Source organism: Lynx rufus, unplaced genomic scaffold, assembly GCF_022079265.1.
Source record: "Lynx rufus isolate CCGP_SWC_20201006 ecotype Redwood Valley unplaced genomic scaffold, mLynRuf1.p SCAF_10, whole genome shotgun sequence".
In the NCBI taxonomy this organism is placed as follows: domain Eukaryota; kingdom Metazoa; phylum Chordata; class Mammalia; order Carnivora; family Felidae; genus Lynx; species Lynx rufus.
This window is the reverse complement of record NW_025814824.1, coordinates 6,015,946-6,039,690: the sequence shown is the minus strand read 5'-3', so window position 1 is coordinate 6,039,690 and position 23,745 is coordinate 6,015,946. Positions and strand designations below refer to the sequence as shown.

The window sequence follows — 23,745 nt, the reverse complement described above, 5'->3', positions numbered from 1 at the left end:
TATACTAAAGAAAGAGACTTGAGGACTTGCCATTCACGTTGCCTACAAAAATTGTTCGGCCTCTGTAATGACAACCACAGAATCCAGTAGTGTGCCTTGGAGAAAGAAGAAAAAAAAGATATGGGATGATACCAGGAAAGAGAAGTCCGAGTTTCTTTATTTTGTCTTTTCATTTTCTTAGAAAAAATTAGTTCGCGCATCGTATGTGTGTGTGTGTGTGTGTGTGTGTGAGAGAGAGAGAGAGAGAGAGAGAAAGAAAACGTGCGTGTGTGAGAGTGAAAGAGAATGTGTATCCGTACTGTAAGTAGATATTGGGACTGTTGCCTATAGGTTAAGCAGTTGTAGTATGCTCATTGGCAGTATTTTGAAGGTGGGAAGAGAAAGGCCATCATAATACTGCATAATAACAGACTGGGTATAGTTTACAATGAAGATGCTACTTTTTAAGGATGATCATTTATTACCAGAACTTTTTAGATTGTTCAAAGGCAGAACTTGTTCAAAGGAAGACTGTTAAAGAAAAGGTCAGTGAGATCTGGAACTATATAGCATTTAATATACGTGCGAAGCTATAGATACTTAGTAAGATTGATACAGAATACTAGAAGAGTAAATCAAGCCATTTATAATTTCATCTAGTATATCACATGTATAAAATTTTCTAAATGCTGTTGCAAATGATGCTATATTTTTCCCTGGCATTATAGTCTCCTAAGCACTTGTTAAAATTCCAAGTATATTGTTAGCATTTGATATTCTGAAATGTTGAACTTCTGACCTTGAGTGACTGATACTCCAGACAGCATTTGCATGTTATTCATCTCAGTGCTAGACCCAAATTATTTTACTTTTCTAACCCATATAAGGTAGTAGTAGAGCTTACAAATTTTAAAGAATTACTGATCTGTGTGGGGGTTATGATGTCTGATGTAGTTTGATTTGAATCTGTTTTCCTTTGATCCCATATTCTGCACATTTGAAGAATGTAAAATTGCCCATGAGGAACTAGGATGATCTCATCAGCCTCTTTTCTTTTGTGTCCCAATATATTGAACTCTAGAGTTTTGGTATATATTATAAAATAGGAAAGTTCATAGCTTAAAAATAAAACAGAACACATTGCTGAAGAAATTGTTTTTCCTCTGGTGTTCCTTTAAGTGAAGAACAGAAGGAAGTACTGGAAAAAAATTTGAAAACTTGGATAATTTTTTTTTTCAGTTTTCTTTGTTCTACTTTGGGTAAAAGCCCACCTGCTTCTAAAATGATAAAGAGTTCAATATTGGGGCGCGTGGGTGGCTGAGTCAGTCAGTTAAGCATCCAACTTCAGCTCAGGTCATGATCTCACCTTTCGTGGGTTCCAGCCTCGCATTGGGCTCTGTGCTAATGGCTCAGAGCCTGGAGCCCGCTTCGGATTCTGTGTCTCCCTCTCTCTCTGCTCCTCCCCCACTCATGCTGTGTCTCTCTCTCACTGTCTCTCCTTCAAAAATAAATAAAAACATAAAAAAAAAAAAAGTTCAGTATTAGCATGTAGTAGTTGGGTCCAAGCAGTTGCCACTTTATTCAGGCCTGAAAATGTTTGGTTAGAAACAGTATTTTTGTACACTTAAATGTGTAGTGGTTGTTTGAGCTTCACAATTCACAGATGTGTGCCATAATCAGACAATGTTTTAATACAATTTATATTTTAATACCGTTTTGTTAACTTAGAAAAATTAACTGATCTTCAAATTTGGAAACTGAAGATTTGCTCTGTTTTTCTTCTGTGTCTTGGTATATTTTATAGCAAATCAGAAGCCAGTCGATTGATTTTGAAATAAGTAAATATGTCATTTTGAAGTTATGTTGTGTAAACTTTGAGTTGAGTGAAGGATTTTCTACTGTTGTTATTTGGTGACATTGTTGCTTTAAAAATTAGAAAAATTAGTTGCCATGTTGCTGAGTTCAAAAAGGTCTGTATATTTTGCAAAATAATCATCTGCTATTGAATAGTATAATTTAATTTTAGAGTATTAATGTCTACAACATAGTATGAACTGTTGATTTCAGTGACATCTATGAAATATTATAAAAACTCTTCATGGGTTACGTTAAACAAGATGGGTTGTATTAAAGTCTTTTTGTTTTAATTGGATAGTTAGACTATAGCTCTTCAGAAGAGGGTTCCCAAGAGTGAAGTGTTTTCAAAGTAAGAATATATAAAAATGAAATATAAGGTTTTAGTCATAGCCTTACCCTTTAATTCATGGCAAATAAAATTTATCTTTCAGACTGCATATGGCTACATCTTGTTTTTTCATATTACATCTACAAGAGGGGACAAGTACCTTTATGAACCAGTGTATCCCAAGTAAGTTTGTTGTCTTTCATTCTTTTAACAATTGACTTGCATACTTTATATTCATAAAAAACATCCCAGTTTTGCATTGTCTGAAGTGAATAAAATAAAGCCAAGTCAGTATTTTAAAAATAGTATGTCAAAAATTGCCAGGTCTCCTCTAACTATCATTACTTGAATAAAGAATTCTGTAACTAAGTAATTAGTTACTTGGGAATCTTGGGTGAATGTACTGTATCTCTTCTTGGACATTCAGGATCACTACTAATATAGTCTAGCATTCTCCAGGCCTTGTTAGGGGGGAGCTAAAACATCAGGAGGGAAAGAAATGAAATGTCAATATAAGTTACTGACACTTACTCCTGTAGTGTTTTATACATGCAGAGAAAAAAAGTGTACCCCAAGCAGGGGTTACCTCTTGGTTAGAACTTGATCTTTAAGCTATGTTGTTGTGTATGTTTTGCATTTTTTTCCTTAAAATTTTTGCTTTACTTTTGAAATAAAAGAACATTTTATTGAAAGAACTTTTGAAATAAAAGAACATCCTAATTTTAAAGCAAAAGATCAAACCATTAAAGCTGGATGAATATATAAGTGAATACTTACCACACTTCTAGATGGTAGGAGATGGCCAGAATTTATTAGGTATATAAGAAATTAGACAGAAAATACATTTTAATATATGAAAGTTTAAATTTCTCAAAATTAACAGGAAAAAAAGAACAGCGTTAAAAGGAACAAACTGGAGGAAGTTTTTTCAGTAAATAGGGCTGAGGCTTTCTATCTTTATATTTTCATAAAATATTATATTTTATGTAATTTTATGTATAAAATATATCTTATATTTTAAGGAGACAAATTGCTAAGAAACCCAAAGATTTCAAAAGATAAATAGGTAAAAGTAATAAGAGGAAATATAACTAACACAAAAGAAACTTGTGTTAATTAGTAGGTCAAACTAAACACTAGTAACTCAAAACATTAAAAACAAATCTTTTAGAAACACACAGTTTTAATATGTAAAGATAGTTTTTGTTTTTTAAAATTTTTTTTTTTTCAACGTTTATTTATTTTGGGACAGAGAGAGACAGAGCATGAACTGGGGAGGGGCAGAGAGAGAGGGAGACACAGAATCGGAAACAGGCTCCAGGCTCTGAGCCATCAGCCCAGAGCCCGACGCGGGGCTCGAACTCACGGACCGCGAGATCGTGACCTGGCTGAAGTCGGACGCTTAACCGACTGCGCCACCCAGGCGCCCCAGTTTTTGTTTTTTTAAAAATTACTGCTCTGCCAGTAGAGGAATAGTAAAATGTGTTCTTATAAGCTTCTGATAGTAGATCTACACAAAAGTGTGATAATAGAGAATTTCGGTATGGAAGTTAACTGTGGTACATTCTTCTCAAATAATATATAATCATTAAATGTAATATTTCAAAACATTTATAAACTTGAGAACCTGATCATATTATGCTGAGTAGAGAAACGAGTCACATAAAATTATACATGTAATGTGACTGCAACTTTGCAAAACAAAACACAAATTATCTTAAAAAAAGCTAGAGCAATATATGTGTATAGTAATTGCTCCTAAATGGTAGAACTTTAGTGAGTTTTCAGCTTCTTTCAGCTTTTGAATTTTCCAGGATTTTTGATTTACATACAGTATATTCATTATGGTTTAAAAGTGTCAATGTATTTGAAAAATGTATAAACAATGCAAAATTTTATTTAAAAAACTGTGTTATGAAAGTTGTTCAATACTGGTTAAAATTCTTGAGAATACACTTTGGGAAAGGGAAATGTAGGCCATGTAGAATGTAACTCAGATCCCTTTAGCATAGATTTTAAGGAACTATCTATGTTTTCTGATTCCATAAGCCACCTATTTTTGTATTATAGTATTAGTTGAGGTGTAAGTTGACTTTTGGAAATCTTTTGTAAAGTACAGAAATTCTTTAAATGATGGAATTTAATTTGATTTTTTTAATAAAAAATTTTAATGCAAAAACTCTTTCGGTATATAAATTGTACTACTGTTTAACGTGTTACGGATATTTTGATAGGATGTATTTAGAAATTTTAAATGCAGTTTTATGGGTAATATAAAACTTACTTTTTCATTCTAAGTGATAATTTTGTGAGCCTTTTGAAGAACTGTTGTAATTAGTGTCTTTAATTTCATTTGTGCATTTTGAACTAGCACATTTAAACCCATTTTCTTGCTTGATGTAGACATGCTCCTATAATTACTTGATTTATACTAGTATAGATGGGCAGGGTAGGGAGATAACATCTGTCGACACAATGAAAAATACCATTTCCATTATTTCAAGTCACTACCACGATTTCATATGTTTACAGTGATTTGGAATAGTGTTTTGAGACTCACTTTTGGTGTTGCAGAGAATTTAAAAAGAGTTGCTTACCTTCTGATTTTAAGACTGTAGAGGACGCCCCTTAACTAAGTAGTAGTTCTGATAGTGCGTGAACTTTGCTGCATTTGACAGTATATAGACTAGAGGACTAAATAAAATACATTGTGTGTTTTAAAAGTGTGGGCTTTCTTCCACTGTCGTGACGATCATGGGTTTCATTCTGTGGCTCGGGAGAGTGTGTTCTGCCCTAGTGGCATGAGGAATGCATTGCCTTAGTCAAAGGGTGAGGTTTTGGCGTCCTGTAGACCTGGCATTGGGCGTCCACTCCTTCTCTTTTCAGCTGTGTAACTTCTATCAAATTACTTAATACCTTCCAAACCGGAGTTTCCTCATCTGTACAGTGAGACAACCGTAGTGATTATTTCATAGGATTACATGAGATCATGCGTATTAAGTGCTCACGTACCTGCCTAGTTTGTGGGAAAATTAATAAAGGACGGCTGCTCCTGTTAATACTATTTTTAAATACTTTTTCCTTCACCAAATTTTTACTGTGTTTCTAATATTTTAAGTGATTCTGTCCGAATAAATATATAAAAAGTAATTTAATGTGTAAATCATATTTTATATGTATATGTTAAGTGATTTTTAGTTTTTTAATATTTGACTTGGTAATGTACTTGTTTCCCAGTTTAACTTCTAGTAATTGCTATATAAAATCCAACAAAATATCTTATAGGGAAACAGTTTTGCAGAGCAAATTAGAATCTCCTTGTATATTTTAGTGCCAGGCTACTGTACCCTGGTTAGTTTCTTAGATTTTCTGTAGAACCTATTTATAAAATGGGAATAAGAATATTTGTTTCTTCAGTTTGTTTGGAGGAATATAGGAGTTCATGTTTTTAAAACTTGGAAAGTGATTCATACATGGATTTGAGGAGAGTTTAAAAAAAATGTTTAGTTTTGACAGTGTATCATCATCGCCATCTGTGCCATTGTAAGCTCTGTCAAGACAGTATTCGAAGCACTTTTTCTAACTAATTTAATCCTTGTAACAACCCTGTTGAGGCAGTTAGGTACAATTACCGCAGCACAGAGAGGCTAAGTAACTGACCAGTCGATAGTCACTAGTAAGTGGCATGGCCATGATTCAGACGTAAGTGTTTAGCTTATAGTGTATTACTCTTTTTTTTTTTTTTAGTTTATTTATTGACACTGTTGGGGGAGGGCAGAGATAAACCCAAGCAGGCTCTGCACTGTCAGTGTGGAGCCCAACGTGGGGCTCGAATCTACAAATGCATGAGATTATGACCTGAGCCAAAAATGAAGTCAGATGCTGGACGGACTGAGCCACCCAGGTGCCCCAATAGTGTATTACTCGTAACGACCAGTACTTTACTGCCTCAACCTTATTTATGCCCATCTAGTCATCTGTTAGTTTGGGGTTTATTTGAGGAGTAGGGAGTCAAAAATAGGACAAAGGATCTGGAGTGGTTTATATGTAATAGTTCTTAAGAATAGAGGCAGTGTAATTGAGGCCAGTAGTTAGTTGTATTCTGTTCGGTTATAGAAACACTGTTATCCCTTGTTTCTCTTCTGTAAATTTTATGAGTTCATCACATGAGTTTTTCTAGAGTATCTCCGCTTCTCTGTATTGTGTGACAGCATCTTAACCTTAGACTGCATGTCTTTTTCCATTATGCTGCAGCTGAGAACAGGTCAGATATCCCCATCATCTTTTGTAGTTTCCACCTAGTGTGTCCAGCATCCTTCCTGTCGATGTTGGGAGTCCACTTTCAACAGTGGTGGCATCCTTATCAAATGACTCTTTATCCTCAGAGGTCATTTATTTCTTTGATTGATAAGTTTCACCTCTTATATCTTTTGTGCCTTTGTACATTTCATTCTGTATTAAAATGTCCTTTCATGTGAGCTATACAGACCAGTGGATGGACTTGTCCACTAAAGGTCATCTTGGCTTTTTCTTCCATGTCTTGGAACTGGCACTGAAAGTAATGGAAGAAACTGTGCCAGGGAGAAATCAGAAATAACTTGTGTTTCGCTGGAATGAATGTGTTCATTTGTTTATGTTTAAATATGAGTTTAGTGGATCTTAAAGCTGTGAATCATATTTAATTTTATCATAATGAAAGTCATTTAAATATGTCATCATAATGTATACTTTGTTGAGAGTAGAGATTTTTTTCTTTTATTCTGTCTTTCCACTCTGTCAACCTTTTTTGTCAGAGACCAGCCTTCCTGAGGACAAAGTTTTATTTAAAAAATATATATATATATATTCTAAAATTCAGTAAATTTAATTATATTAAAGATAGACAGATTATCTTCACCGGAAAAAACCTCCAAAACAACTATTAAAACTCAACCTCTCGTTTCCTTTTCCTCACCCCCAACATAGTTTATTAGATTTCAGACTTTTTACCAGCTGACTTAAAGAAGTAGTGTCAGGTGGGAAGCAAGTAGGGAATAGCTCTTTAAAGTTCTCATTTTCTTTCTTTTAAAAAAAATTTTTTTTAAGTTTGTTTATTTTTGAGAGCGGGGGAGGGGCAGAGAGAGAGAGAGGAGACACAGAATTCGAAGAGGGTTCCAGGCTCCAAGCTGTCAGCACAGAGACCCATGTGGGGCTCGAACTCATGAACTCTGAGCTCAGGACCTGAGCCAGAGTCGGATGCTTAACTGACCGAGCCATCCAGGTGCCCCGAGGTTTGGATTTCTAATTTAAACAGACCTGCTCTTTCAAAAATCCTGTAACATTTAAGGGACAGAAATCTTACTGAAATTATATCACATTTAGAGGAGAAAAGGTCTGGATTACAGATGTGAAAGTTTCCCCCAACATTTTACTAATAAAATTTTAGTGTTTTCTGGAAAATAAACTTTATCTACTTTTTTCCCTTAAAGTTTTGTAGAATTAGAGTATTCTAACAGTGTACCTTGTTCTAAATTAATTTTATAAACTTGAAAAGTATGTTAGTTATCCTAATATTTTTTTATTCCCTTTGATCTTCTCAAAATATTACATGTGTCATTTGATTTCAGTATGCATATATTCTGTAAATGTACATATGTATTGAACTTTATATATTTTATGTGTTAGCTTACATCATAACTGCATGAACACTTATAACATTGATGGCGATGTAACTGTATAAATTCTGGGCACTGAAAACTACTCCCCTGTTGGCCACACCTACCTTTAGTCCACTGAAATCCCAATTCCTGTGTAATGTCTGTTCATTCACTATTTTCTTGGTGCGCCTCCCTGACTGTGTGTTTTACTTATCAAAACTGTATCACCTCGTTTAGAAGCTCAAGTCAAACATAATATCATATAAAGCTTTTCTCTCAACTCTCCTGTCCTCCCTCATACCCAATAAATAGCTGATCCCTCATGTACAATCCCATCATGCTTAAAAAAAAAAAAAAACAACAAAAAACAATGAAAAGTGAAATTGTGAACCTTGTCTGCTTCTTTTTAGTTTCCATTCCCAGTTTACCCTGCAGTTATAGCTTTATATCTCCCGAGTAAATAAATACCTGGGAGTAGAATTGCTGGGTTGTATCACATGTCTGTTGATTTTAGATCAGATGATGGAAACTGTGCAACATTATCGAGTGTCTGAGTTTTCTTTTCCTTAAGGAATGTTGAGATTTTGTGTTTTGAGTGGCTGTTAAATTGTAGATCGCCTTGAACTGTTTGAAGTCTGTTTGTATGATTTTAGGGTGGGTTCAACCTTTACTGTGGGCTAGCTGAGCCCTTCTGAACTCTCTATTGAATGATCTGGTCCTAAACAAGGTGTATTCTCCCTGGGTGGTCAGAACTGGAATGTCTCCCAGCCCTGTATGAACTTTACAGCTTAAAACCCTGCCAGTTATTCTTTGGCGGGCATTGTGGGGTCTCACCATATATGTACACACAGCTTAGTATTCATGCAGACTCCAGGGGAACCTGGAAGGTTTCTAGAGCTCTTTCTCTGTATCTTCGGCCTCTGATACTCCTCCACAAATGGTCACTTATAGTTTCCTGAACTTTAATCTTTTTTTCCTCAATGTACTGAGAGTGCCAAACTATGTTTGGGTTCTCCCGTCCTACGTGGTAGTCTGAAAAGTGACTTCTATCAGAAAACTTTGTTTTTCTTCAGTCAGGATCACAGTCCTGTGCTGCCCATTCACAAGTGTCTGACTATAGTTGTTGCATAAATTTTGGCCAGGGTTTTGTTGTTTCTGGAGGGCTACTTTGGTACTAGTTACTCTATTGGTATAATAATAAACTGGCCGCCTGTGTGCCCATCAGTCAGCTTGAACAGTTTTCCATCTTTTTTCACTGGAGTGTGTTTTAGCACATCCAAGATAATCATTATTTCACCCAGAAATACTTTCATTGTTGATACTCTAGTAAACAATTGTGTTGACTACAAATGATCAAATACGAGGCATGGAGTTTGAGGAAAGAAACCTTTCTGAGCCTTTCTGTAACTAATTGGAGAACCAGAGCCTCTTGATGCCAGAATTCACCACCTAGAATTGCCAGAAGTCCCTAGATTAAGCATAGCATGTTCCAGAATCATTTTAAGATTCAAAAAATCTGAGTTGCTAAGGAAGTAGGTCTTATAAGTTCTCATCACAAAGTGATGGTTGTTAACTAATGTTGTGGTAATCATTTTATAATATATATAATATATATATATATATATATATATATCAAATCATGTTTTATCTCTTAATATCATAGTGTTCTATGCTAGTTATACCTTACTAAAATCAGAGGAAAAAAGATTTGAAAATCTGGAATGAGATCTTCATTATCATTATCAAACATTTATTATATGCCTCCTATTTGTATAGGGTGCTAAGGAGGGATAAGCTGCTCATGAAGAGAGAACTGTTTAAAGGTAATGGTGATAAAAAGCAGATGCCAAGTGAACGAATGATTCCCCAAAGTGGTACTAGCAGCTAGGGGAATGTGCTAGGTTGTCAGGGGAAGTTTTGCTTGCAGGACTCGAGCTATACTTGTGAGGAAAGCCCAGACTTAGGTTAGTTACCTTGACAGGAGAAATCCTGCATGATCAGCTGTACTCCTGAAGTTCCTGTCCATCCTCTCCACCTCCCAGATCCATTCGGTTATCTACCACATTAGTATTTTCTTCAGCTGGCCTTGAATGTATTTGAGATCTCCTACACAGCAGAGGCTGTTGCAATAAATGCCTGCTGAATTTAATTGTGTGGTGACAGTTTTCTGTGTTCACCTTGTTTAGCCCTCCAAAGCACAGTTGACATAAATTAGAGGCAATTTTTTTTCTTTTAAGACATCCTTTTTAATTTGTATGACCTATTTCTGAGCACTGTAGTTTGAGTTTTGATTTTTGTCAGTTTGATGGGAATCTGCTTCCTCAAGGCTGTGGGAAGTTTGATTAATAGTTGACCTACCCTATGGAAGTTTTATTGCCCCGTGGGGGCTGCTTGTTGACAAGAATGCCTTACATTCATTAGAATGGAGAGCTGAGAAACTGTACTTTTAATTAATGAAAAATATGTTAGTAAAACAAAACTCTGGAATGGGCTTGATTTCATTTTTCCTACTTTTTTTGATGATCCTGGACTTGATGTTACTACTTGAGGTAAAGATACAGCAGTTTAGAGATGTAGAGAAGAGAATCCATTTTAAATTTTTTTTTTTTCTCAACGTTTTTATTTATTTTTGGGACAGAGAGAGACAGAGCATGAACAGGGGAGGGGCAGAGAGAGAGGGAGACACAGAATCGGAAACAGGCTCCAGGCTCTGAGCCATCAGCCCAGAGCCCGACGCGGGGCTCGAACTCACGGACCGCGAGATCGTGACCTGGCTGAAGTCGGACGCTTAACCGACTGCGCCACCCAGGCGCCCCGAGAATCCATTTTAAATTAGAGATACCTGGGTTGTATCTAGTCTCTCCTTTTCACAGTCACTTTGGAAAAGCTGCTTTTCAAGTCCCTTTTTATGCTTTTGTGTATATAAAATGAGAAAAACAAGTTAGCGTGTTCTTAATAAGTTGCAGTTGTTATTGTTATCTAGGCTGCCTTCTGAATTATTAAACATAATCTGCCTCTACTGGATATTATGTCCAGAGAAGTAGGGGATTTAAGTTCACTAAATATGTGGATTCTCTTGTAATCTGTTTTATTTCTCCAAATCCAGTAGTAATGTCCCCACCTTAACTTCTGATTTTAGTAATAAGTCATCTTTTTTTTTTTTTTTTTTAAATTTTTTTTTCAACGTTTATTTATTTTTGGGACAGAGAGAGACAGAGCATGAACGGGGGAGGGGCAGAGAGAGAGGGAGACACAAAATCGGAAACAGGCTCCAGGCTCTGAGCCATCAGCCCAGAGCCTGATGCGGGGCTCGAACTCACAGACCGCGAGATCGTGACCTGGCTGAAGTCGGAGGCTTAACCGACTGCGCCACCCAGGCGCCCCATAAGTCATCTTTTTTTTCTTAGTTTTTTCAACTTTATTAGTTTCTGAAAAACTGATTTGCTTTCATTGATTTTTTTTTTCTCTGTTCTCTATTTTGTTCATATCCAGTCTTTATTATCTCCTTTCTGTTGGTTTTGAGTTTAGTTTGCTCCTTTTTCTAGTTTCTTAAGGTGTAAAATTAGGTTATAGATTTGAGATCTTTTTTCCTCTTCAGTGTAAGCATTTTAGCTGTAAATCTTCCTATAAGCACTGCATTTACTTTATCCCATGATGTTGTGTCTTCATTTTCATCAGTCTCAAAGTATTTTCTAATTTCCCTTTGGGTTTTCTCTGACCTGTTGGTTAAGCGATGTTTAATTTCCACATTTGTGAATTTTCTAGTTTGCCTTTTATGATTGATGTCTACTTTTACTAAATTGTAGTGAGATAAGATACTTTGTATGATTTCAGTCTTTTGAAATTTATGGAGATATTTTTCTTTCCAGATAGATGTTCTGTCCTGGAGAATGTTCCTGTGCATTTGAGAAAGAACATGTATTGTGCTGCTGCTGGGTGGAGTATTCGTATTTATTTTAGGTCTAAATGGTGTATAGCGTTTAGATTCTTTCTTTCCCTTCTGAACTTCTGTCTGGTTCTCTCGATGACGGAAGTAGGATATTGAAATTCCCAGCTGCTATTATGATAGAATTGTTTCTCCCTTCAGTTTGGCCGGTATTTGCTTCATATATTTGTGGTGTATCTGCTTGTAATTGTGGTACTCTTCTGGCTGAATTGAACCTTTTATTACACGTACAGATCTTCCTTGACCTAAATGGGATTTTACCCCAGTAAATCCATTGCAAATTGAAAATATTAAGTTGGAAATGCATTTAGTTTACCAAACATCAAAGTTTAGCTCATCCTACCTTAAATGTGCTCAGAACACTTACATTAGCCTACAGTTGGGCAAAATCATGTAACAGAGAGCATATTTTATAATAAAGTGTCGAATAGCTCATGTAATTTATCGAATACTGTACTGAAAGGGAAAAGCAGAATGGTTGTACAGGTACAGGATATTTTTTTTTGAAGCTTATTTATTTTGAGAGAGAGAGAGCACAAGTGGAAAGGAACAGAGAGAGAGGGAAGGAGAGAATCCCAAGCAGGCTGCATACTCAGGCAGGAATTGATCTCACAACTGCAAGATTACGACCTGAGCCAAAATCCAGAGTCTGTTGCTTAACTGACTGAGCCACCCAGGTTCCCCAGGTACAGAATTTTTGTAAGTGTATCCGTTGTTTACCCTTGGGATCTCCTGGCTGATTGGGAGCTGTGCTTCCTGCCTCTGTCCAACATCACAAGATTATCATACTGTATCTCTAGCCTGGAGAAAGGTCAGATTTGAAGTAAGATTTCTACTGAATGCGTAGCACTTTCACATCATTGTAAAGTTGGAAAAATGTAAGTCAAGTCATTTTAAGTTGAGGATTGTCTGTAATGTCCTTTGTCTTCTTATTAACACCTTGCTGTGTTTGATTGCTGTTTGTATGGAAGATCTCTTTCATCCTCTCAGGGTCTTTGGATCTAAAGTGAGTCTCTTATAGAAAACTTTGATTTGAAATGGGATCATATTTTTAAAAAATCCATTCTGACAGTGTTTGCCTTTAATTGGAGTGTTTAATTGAGTGATATTTAAAGCGATTACTGATAAAGAAGGACTTCTGCCATTTTGCTGTTAGTTTTCTGTGTGTCATATCTTTTTGTCCCTCAGTTCTTCCATTAACGCCTTCTTTTGTGTTTGATTTTTTGTGATGTACCATTCTGATTCCTTTCTCATTTCATTTTCTGTATGTTATTTTCTTAGTGGTTGCCTTGAGGAGTGCATTTAACATCTTATGCTCACAACAACCTGAATGCATTAAAAAACAATTGAGCTTCAATAGTATATAAAAAGTATGTTCCTGTACATATCTGTCCCTCCCTTTTTATGTTCTTATTGTGACACATTACATCTTCATACATTGTGTGCCCAACATATAGCTTTATAATTACTATTTTAGGCATTAGTCTTTTAAATCACATAGGTAAAAAGGTGGATTTTTGAACCAAAAATACTGGCTTTATATTTACTTGTGTAGCTACCTTTATCATTTTTCTTTTATTTCTTTGTAAGACTGGATTATTCTCTATTGTCTTTCTGTTTCTTCACAAAGGACTCCTTTTAGGGGTTCTGGTAGTTAAGGTCTACTTGCAACAAATTCTCTCAACTTTCATTGGTTTGGAAATCTCTTAATTTCTCCTTTATTTTTGAAGGATAATTTTTCTGGGTATAGAATTCTTGGTTGACATTTTTTCTTTCAGCACTTGAGATATGTCATCCCACTGCCTCTGGCCTCCATGGTTTTTGATGAGAAATTGGCTGCTAATCTTACTGAGGATCCCTTGTTGTATATGATGTGTTACTTTTCCTGCAGCTCTCAAGACTCTGTCTTACGGTAGTTTGAATATAATGTATCATGGTATGGATCTTTTAAAATTCTATTTGGAATTTTCTGACCTTAAGTGGATGGTTAGATTTATGTCTTTATCAGATTAGGGACATTTTCAACCGTTATTTGTTATTTTTTCTACTTCCTTCTCTTGCCTTGCCTTTGGGACTCTCACTGTACATATTGTTATGCATGGTAGTGTTCCACAAGTCTCTTAAACTGTGCTCCGTTTTCTTTGTTCTTTTTTTCTTTCTCCTTCTCAGACTATACATTTAATAAAGTCACATATGAACAATGATCATAGACTATTAATTTGCTGAGTTTTAGTGGACCACAGTCTATTAGTTATTTGATGTAGTATACTCTATGCATTGACATAGGCCATGTCCCTGTGGTAGAGGATAAAATAGCATTGCGTACCAATTTTGGCACTTAAAGTGTCTGCCTAGAAGTGCACGAGTAACTCCCCCTTGTGGTTTACAGGCCAAAGTCAGTCACATGACCATACCTAATTTTAAGTGCCCAGGAACGAAGAATATAATATTTCTCAGTAGCTTGAATGCCAACCAGGAATGTGTACAATGCAGTTGTACCTGTCTCTGACAAGCCTCTATTACTAAGCAGAGATGACAGTTCTCAGTATGCTTTTATTATCTCCTTTTAAAAAAGGCTATGATAAAGCTGTCTGAAAAGACATTTCTGCTGCCACTGTCCCAAGTCCTTCCTTGTGTCCTTTTCTTTTTTAATTTTTTTTACTGTTTGTTTATTTTTGAGAGAGAGGCAGAGTGCAAATAGGGGAGGGGCAGAGAGAGAGGGAGACACAGAATCTGAAGCAGGCTCCAAGCTGTCAGCACAGAGCCTCACGTGGGACTCGAACCCACAAACCACGAGATCATGACCTGAGCCGAAGTCAGACGCTTAACTGATTGAGCCACCAGACGCCCCATTCCTTGTGTACTCTTACTGACAGTCTCCTAATTAATCTACAGATTCCACTCCCTCTCCCCACTCCATCCCCAGTCCATTCTTTAGCATCCATTCTCATATTTTTTTCTGCAAAGGTTATTGTTAGTCTCCTTAATTCTCTAGTAGTTGTCAGTGTCCTAGGATCTGGAATTGAAGCTACAGGCTCACTCCTTTACTTACCAGCTCTGTGACCATGAGCAAAAGCTTTAGTTTCTTTTCTGGGAAAAGGGGAAAAATGATGCCTGTCTCAAAGGATTATTAACATGTGGCATTTGAGATAATGTGTGCAGAACATTTTGTACACTCATGCATAGTAAATGCTCGATTTATTGCTATTTTTCCTGACATTCATTGCTCTATATCATCTAGTTTTATTGTTCCAGCTTCATCTTCTATGATTCCCTTCCAAAAGTCTGATACTGCACACTCAAATTATTGTTGAACTACAAGTAATAGTATTTTTTTATCAGAAATTTAGTTTTTTTATTAATATAATTTTTAACACTTTTTACTTAATTTTGAAGAACACATAGAAACTTCTGTGTGAAATATATCTCTAATTTTATAATGGGAGTCATTGAAGACTCAGGATTTACTTAAATTTGCTTTAAAGTTCTTATAATACTTCAGCTCTCTAATAAATGAGAGTATTTGCATAAAGGAAAATAGAGGGCTTCCAATTTGAAGATGGTAGTAAGGTTTTTTTCAACCTTTCTTTTGCAAATAACCAACAAAATAACAAGTTGAAGTGCAGTTTTTATGTTTCATGAAAGAGGCATCTTTAACCCTTGAGCTAACGATTGGATGAGAAAGAATAAATGACTAAGGAAGAATATGAAACCCAAGAGCCTAAGGTTAGTTACATAATACTGATAAGAAGCAGCTTGTTTGAGTCCCATAAATACAGAGAACGAACTAATGGTTACCAAATGGGGGTGGTGTTGAGGGGATAGGCAAAATGGGGGAAGGGGAGTGGCAGGAACAGGCTTCCAGTTATGGAATGAGTAAGTCACAGAGATAAAACTTAGAGCCTGGGAATATAGTAAGTGGCATTGTGGTAGCATCATTTGGTGACAGATGGTAGCCACACTTGGGGTGTGCGTGGCATAATATATAGACTTATTGAATCACTCTTGTACACCTGAAACTAATGAAACATGGTGTATCAACTAAACTTCAATTTAAAAAAAAAATAGAAGAAAAAAGAAGAAGAAAAAGAAAAACAACTTGTTTGATCTTCAAAACCGTGGAAAGACCCAGGAATTAGATGTAGTAGTACCATAGAATATAGGAGTGAACCAGAGGCCATAAACGGGGGTTGTTTTAAAAAATTGAATAAGGAGTGAGGAATTTTATGTTTCCGCATCACAAGTGACAGGAAATCCCTCTGATAAGCCAGAGGGATTCCAGACACAGAGTAGGGCAAGGGTGAGCTGCTAAACTAAAGATGGGGATTAAATGAAAGTTGTCACATTGAACCTTAGGATGGTGAGCCTTTGTCCCCTGCTTGGCTCTAGACTTCAAGCTTCTATGCTTGATACCCCAGGCGGCATTGAGGGATCCTTCCTGGGAAAATTAAATCACTCCAGAAAGATGACCGAAAAGGCCCTGATATTTGAAGATCTCAACAAAAATGCCAGCCGGCCTCTACCAGTTGAAAAGCTCAACTTGAACACACAGAGCTTGTAATTAGAGCTTGTAATTTTTCTTGTTAACCTGTTGAACACATAATGGACACACCTAGAAATTGTTAGGCATCTTAGAGCTTCCAGTGTAAAAGAGAGAGACACAACAGAAAAAAAGGAAACTAAAAGGAAATAGACAATAGGGAACAAAAACGCTTTGAGGAAATGAAAATTCACAACCTCAGACAGGTGTAATCTAATTACAAGAAGAAAACTAGTGTGCAAGGAAAAAGGGGAGGTGGGTGACAGTGTTTCTGGGATGAAATTTCAAAAGCAGAAATTTCAAATTCAGTGAAGCATTGGAAGAAATGGTTGAGGAGCTCTCCAGGTGAGAGGGGAAGAAAGGAGAATTAGAAGTTCATGTGAGGTCCAGTATCTAATCTTGTAGGAGCTCCAGAAAGAGAAGACAGAAGTGGAGAATCTTATTAGTGTGTTAAGGAAACAAAACATGTAAATTTCCCAGAACTAAACTAAAAACTGTTTGTTAGTAGCTTGTTTGGTGCAAACAATGATAAGTCCACATACTTGTTAAAAAAGTATACTGTTCTCAAATTTTATAACTCCCTGGAAATCAAAGGAAGGACACTCCTAAGAACTTCCTGATGGGGAAAAACAGATCAAAAATAGTCTTTGAATAAGAATGTCATTGAACTTGACAACTACACAGAGTCTAAAAAACATTGGCAGAAAGGTTTTAAAATGCTGAAAGAAATAAATCCATTTGAGCTCTTGTTAAGGAATTTGTCAGTATAACAGTCTAATGGTAAACTCTGAACCCATCTCCCACATTCACAAGTTATCAGTATCTCTCAGGTTATCATACTTATGTATGCTTTGAGTATTTTGGAGCATATTTCAGATACTGTATCATTTCAACCTCAAATAGTTTTATCAGCAACAAGTAGACATTTTAAAGAAACAAAGCTGTAATACTATTATATCTAACAAAATTAGTAATTTATTAATATCAGTCTTCATTTTAATGCAGAGCTGTCTTTTTAGGAATTTGTTCAAACCAGTATCTATTCCATTTGGTGGATATGTGTTAAGTTTGTACTTTTTACCTGCCTACTGGTGTATGCACTTACTAATTTTGTTCCCTGCATCCGTTATTTTGATAGGCATCACAAAATTGTGATTAAAAAAAATTTTTTTAATGTTTATTTATATTTGAGAGAGATAGTGCACAAGCGTGGGAGCGACAGAGAGAGAGGGAGACACTGAATCTGAAGCAGGCTCCAGGCTCTGAGCTGTCAGCAGAGAGCCCGGTGTGGGGCTAGAATCATGACCCATGAGATCATGACCTGAGCTGAAGTCAGACGCTTAACCAACTGAGCCACCCAGACACCCCCAAAATTGTGATTTTTAAAAAACTCTACCATTTGTTCTGCATTCTGTAGCTGTCATTATATAAAGAAAAACTTTATTTCATTATCTATTTGATGTTTACCCTAAATATAGTCTACAAGAAGAAAGAATAGATGGTTCTTTCCCTTTTCTTATAGTAACCAGTTGTGTCCTAAGAACTTCCAGACACAACCAACTAATGAGTGCTTTTAGTATTGTTGTAAATGCAGGGGTTTTTACATTTTTGAATTTTAACCAATTGCAGTCATTCTTTTTGATCAGATTGTCACATCGTTAGCCTGTCAGAGAGCCCATAAAAATGGTGTTATTTAGGGGCGCCTGGGTGGCGCAGTCGGTTAAGCGTCCGACTTCAGCCAGGTCACGATCTCGCGGTCCGTGAGTTCGAGCCCCGCGTCGGGCTCTGGGCTGATGGCTCGGAGCCTGGAACCTGTTTCCGATTCTGTGTCTCCCTCTCTCTCTGCCCCTCCCCTGTTCATGCTCTGTCTCTCTCTGTCCCAAAAATAAATAAACGTTGAAAAAAAAATTAAAAAAAAAAATGGTGTTATTTAAATGGCATCCTTGCTTGTCAGATCCAAGGCTCATCTTAGCAATTCTTTGCCCCTGTCTTGGAGTAAGTCAACTCTCCAAAGACCTTTGACTTCTTTCTGTGCAGAATAATATTTTGAAGACTGACTTGATGCTGATTGTTATTGGTTATACTTGCTTTTAGGACTTTTTAGTGCACAGAGATAAAAAGTAAATTTTAGAAAGAGGAAAAGATACTGTGAGTTAATACTGATATCGTTAATGCAAATTAAAGATTAAGATAAAAGTTAAAAGTTTTTAAAAGTTTTAAAATTTTTTAAAGTTTTAAAAGTTACAGTTTCACTTCTCTAGTTTTATATTTGTATATTTTCTCTTATTGATAATCTTGGTTCCTAATAATGTAAACATAATCACTTACTTGATTTATCCTTTTGTATACAGAGTGACTCCAAAATAATAATCACTATTATTATAACAGTATTATTACTGAATACAATTTGATTTTTGTCCGTAGGAAGTTTCCCATTAAGGATGCGCAAACTACTGTGTTTCAAAGTTACTTGAAATAATTCTTATTTGTGCTGGTAGCTTGATGTACAGTTAGGTTCGTTTCTTTTCTGTTTTTAGAGATTGGTTATTGTCGATTTTAATTTTAATTTGGTTTATTACATAAAATATTTTCATGTCCCAAAGTTTAAAAAAATGTGGCATTCTTTACCCTGTATTCTATCTTCCCCCGTAGATAACCATTTTCATTTTACTTTTGGCTCTTCTTTCATTTTTAAATTTGGCACATGTGTATGAACATTTGTTATTTCCTTCCCTGTCGTATGAATGTAGCAGATTATATACATTGTTGTGCACCTTGATTTTTCTCACTTAACAACAGACCCCGGAGATCGTTCCAAGGAGTCTAGAGAGGTCTTCCACCTTTCCTTTTTTTGGGGGGTGGGGTGGGGGGCTGCATAATATTTTTTCTTGTGATACATATTTTGATTGTAACAGTCTTTTGATGTAATAAATTGCTTTGCATGTGCGTCATCTTGTGTTGCGATATGCAGCCTAAAAATTTCTACCCAAATACCCATTCAAGTGTCAAAGACATATTGGACTTGAGAATTGCTCAGTTCCTCCGCATAACACCTTTCCAGGAACCCACAAGAATATGTAACCCCAGTAAGAGGAATAAAAAAAAATAAAGGCTCATAGGAAAGAAGCAAAGAAGTCATCAGGATGATGACAAAGGAAATTATCAGGATGACACTTTGCAATAGACTTAGTCACTAGGGCATTGGGCACCAGGAGAGATGTGGGGCGGGGGGAGGAAATAATAGGTTATTGTGACAGGTTTGACCACATAGAAGACTATATTGAGAGTTGTTCTATATTGAGAGTTGTTTTTGTCAAAGCTGTTAAGGAGTCTGAGAAAACTTAGGTATAAGTTTAAAGAAAACCAAGTAAATCAAAGTATGCAGTAAAGTTCACCTCAGGAAAATTACCAAGCTATTCAAGTTAATACTTACATAGAACTGAATACTTCTTGACCCAGAAGTAAAAATTATTTGATCATCGTAATGAAAACATTTTTGTGTACTTAGGAGGATGGGGAAAAATGGAGAATAAAAATGGGAAGTTAGTAGATAATGTCTGAATAATGATGCTGAAGCAGCGTGAATGTATTGTGGGAAATCATCCAGGTAATTAGAAGAAGGTAATAGCTAAAAACTGAAGCTGGTTGTGTCCTCACAAAAAAACAAAAACAAAAAAAACCTGTTTTTTCCCCTTTGTCATAAGCTTTCTAGTACTATTGGTTTAAATGGTGTGTATGTAGTACTTTGAAAAATAACTTTAAAACTAGATATATGTGGAGAATGTCTCAGGAGATGCATTATAGTGTGTGTGTGTGTGTGTGTGTGTGTGTGTGTGTGTGTGTGTGAGTGTGTGAGATTAGCAGTCCAGATAGGAGTTCTGTAAACTAATAACGCATGGTTTCTTTCTTAGTAGCTGTCACAGCAAGCATGTTAATTAAATCTGAACCTGTGTGGTGTAACATTAACCTGTTTAGCCATTCAGACGTACACAAGGAGTCAGATATTCCAGGTCATGGCAGTCACAGACCAGGGTAAAGTACCGCCAAGCTTCTATATGGAAAATAACTTAAAACCAGAAAGCAGAAAAAGTATCAATTTTCACCAAGCCAGGAACCTTAAAAGCTGTTGAATGTTAGACTGTTTACACATAATTTTAATAGTGTAGGTGACTGAAGGGGGAGAAATGGCAGGCTCATTGTTGCCAAGGGTAAGTGATAGCTGGTAGCAAGAGAAGAGACAGCTATTAAATCCCAGCACAGGAATTGAGAAAGAATGGTCCCATGCATGCAGAGATAAAGATCCCAGAACTATCGTGTGTTCCTTTTGCGGGGTCGTGTGTGGCGGCTCAATTATGTTGCCATTGATCTAGTCACCTCTCGTGTAGCAGGGAGCTACCAGGTGTAGCCGTTTTGCCATTTATTACCAAGTTTTATGTGAAACATTTCCTGTCGCATCCCTGAATTGACCTTAATTCTGATACATAACCCAAAAGATAGAGGAACGAGGATGTTGTGTGGCATAAGGTAAGATGAGGTGAGGATTTGGATCCCTTTGGACATGCAGTAGGTAGAAACGTTGTGTATCTCCCAAAGTCGCCCACCTCGGAAAGGGCCATCAGTCATTTAAAAATGTCTATTGGTTCTCTTGAGAATTTGCTTTGTTTTTTTCCTTAAGATTTTTTGCTCTTCTCCCCAACACTAGTTACATTGGTTAAACCCCTTTGTCTAACTGCTTACTCTGCTACAATGGAATTGAAGTCCATTTTTCATTTGAGAACTTCAGGGATTAATGCCTGATTTGTAAGTTTGATTGTGTTTACTCTGATTGGGTATGGATGAGTCACAGAGTGGAGGAGAATTCGTATCTTTCTCTTTAATCCTGTATATTTGTATTTTTTTTAGAGGAAGTCCACAAATGAAGGGGACACCCCATTTTAAGGAAGAACAGTGTGCTCCAGCATTAAATTTAGAAATGAAGAAAATATTGGATTTGCAAGCACCCATCATGAGGTATAGTACCTTGGTTAAATTTAGCATTTTGTGATGGCAGTATACAATGTAGTTGATTGATCACATGATCAGTAAGAAAGTTTATTTCATTTTTTTTCACTGAGAATAATTTTTTTTTAGCTCTAAATGCTTGATTAACCCCTAGATGGTACATTATTATACTTCAGTTATTTATTAAATATATAAAGCCCATAAATTGAGTATACCAACGATAATTTTTTTCAGAAATTTATCTTTTTTGGTAAGATCTAGAATTGTTTGAATGATACAGCATAGTTACTTGATACTGATAAAAATCACAGAAGTTGAGGAAAAGAGAAAGTGGCTTTGTTTCTAATACCTTCTCTTAAATTTTTGGAAAATATTTATGTACTTGGAAGAAAGTTAAGCTTTCTGATCTAAGTATGAATAACGGTTTTGTGTTAAGGCCAGAATTACCAAAATATAAAAAATTATTTTATATCCATTGGCAGAAAATATAAGTGTATGTGTAATTTGGCCTTATTTCCTTAATTCATATTTGACATTCTAGTTGTCTGATGTGTGGGTCTTGTTAAAAGTACATTTTTTAACATAAAGTTTTCACTATAATGGTATTTTTTGTTTCTTTTTTAACAAAGAGTTCTTTTTAACTGAATTCAGAGTTAAAACTGGCCTTCAAGAACCTTTTGCTGTTATTGTGCCCAGACGTATACAATTATGAAATTATAACGGTGATATTCCAGCCTTCTCTGCATCAAAATGGCCAGTAGTCCTTATCTCTAACAAGATTTGCTTTAAAAAATGATAAGCAATATTAGCAAAAGAAGTATTGTAATTCAAAATTCATTTTGTTAGGAGTCATTAAAATCTTCTTGTCAAAATGTCTGCAAATAATTTCTTATGAAAAGAAATATTGATAAATTAGATTATATAAAAGTTAAAAAAAAAACTGGGGGAAAAAACCCACCATAAGTATGATCAGAGGAAAACATTAACAATGAAAACAAGGAAATATACTTCCAGTGAATACCACAAAGTCCAATTTTTACAGTATGTGAAGACTTCTTATAGTAAGAAAAAGTAGAACAAATGGACACAGAATATAAACAATTTCTTTTCGTTGTCTACATTTCAGGTAATATATTACATAATCTCCTTTAGGAGAGTAAATAAGTGACTTACACATATGAACAGTTAGGTAAAATACTGTTTGGGGGGGAGATCAGGGATATGAACTTTATACATTGGTGGTGGGAGTATAAATTTATACAGTATTTATGGAAATTAATTAAGCAATGTCTGTCAAAGTTACATAAGCTCATGGCCTTTGTGCAGCATGTCTATTGTTAGGAATTACGCATACAAATATAGTAATTCAGATGACATGCTTACAGGGTTTTTCATTGTTTATAATAGCAAAAGATCAAAAACCACCTAAATGTCAATCAGTAGGGAGCTGGTTAAAAAGCTTTTCTTACCTTCTGCACAGTGGGAACAGTATGCATCTGTAGAAACCATGAGGGCACTCTTTACTGAAGAAACTTCCCAAATGTGTTGTTGGGTGAAAAAAGCAAGGTGTACTCTATGATAATGCTAATATTTGTTTTTAATGTTTATTTATTTTTGAGAGACAGCATGAGTGGAGGAGGGGCAGGGAGAGAGGGAGACACAGAATCCCAAGCAGGTTCCAGGCTCCCAGCTGTTAGCACAGAGCCCAAAGCGGGGCTCGAACTCACAAACCACGAGATCATGACCTGAGCCAAACAAAGTCTGATGCTTAACCGACTGAGCCACCCAGGCACCTCAATATTTGTTTTTAAAAGGGAGCTGGTAGTGTTAAAATATGTATTGTTCTTGAAAAATGTATAAGAAACAGTATTAGAACTGACCGGCTAGGCCACAGATTTGGGAAAAAGACTTTTTACTGTGTAGTCTCATTAAATATTGAATTATATGGATGGTGATATACGAATATATTGAACTATATAAATGTAATACCAATGTTTTTCAATTCTTCTGAGTCACAGTTCTAATAAAAGGCTATTTTCACCATTAGTTTTATTAGAATACAGTACAGATACTGGTATACATTAAAAAAATAAAATTGTATGCAAGTGGCTGGCTGTTGTCTTGCCATGTTTAGTCCATCTTTTTATGTATTTTCTTCAGAGAAAAAGAATGTTTTATTCTTGTTATTTGCATCAATGTGATCCGGGTTACAAAGGATTGAGTTTAAGTTATGATCACCTTGGTCAGAAAGGTACTCTTGACCTCAGATGTTATTTCAGTACAGGGATTCTTTTTAAGAATGTAACTTGCGACGTAAGGAATTTGGAATGTCTCTGGGTACAAGCTAGATGGACCTGTACAGATATGGCTCTCTACCTATATCCAGCGGCAGACCGTATGGGTCATGGGGATGGGATAGAAAAAGAGGCTTTAAAGAAAGAAATCCTGTCATCTTGTA

The 23,745-nt window shown here is 35.9% G+C and overlaps 1 protein-coding gene across 7 annotated transcripts in view; it reads left to right on the top strand.

Moving 5' to 3' along the window:
* RIC1 (RIC1 homolog, RAB6A GEF complex partner 1) overlaps positions 1–23,745 on the top strand; it is a 145,353-nt gene that overhangs the window by 66,528 nt on the left and 55,080 nt on the right. For 6 of the 7 annotated variants that reach the window (XR_006966037.1, XM_047101189.1, XM_047101209.1 and 3 more), the window contains exons 3-4: positions 2,268–2,347; positions 21,189–21,296. Coding sequence is in view for 6 of the 7 variants with exons in the window: in XM_047101189.1 (XP_046957145.1) it covers positions 2,268–2,347; positions 21,189–21,296 (188 nt within the window). In the remaining variant the exon portion in view is untranslated. The remainder of the gene's footprint in view (positions 1–2,267; positions 2,348–21,188; positions 21,297–23,745) is intronic. The other variant, XM_047101216.1, reaches the window with a different exon arrangement.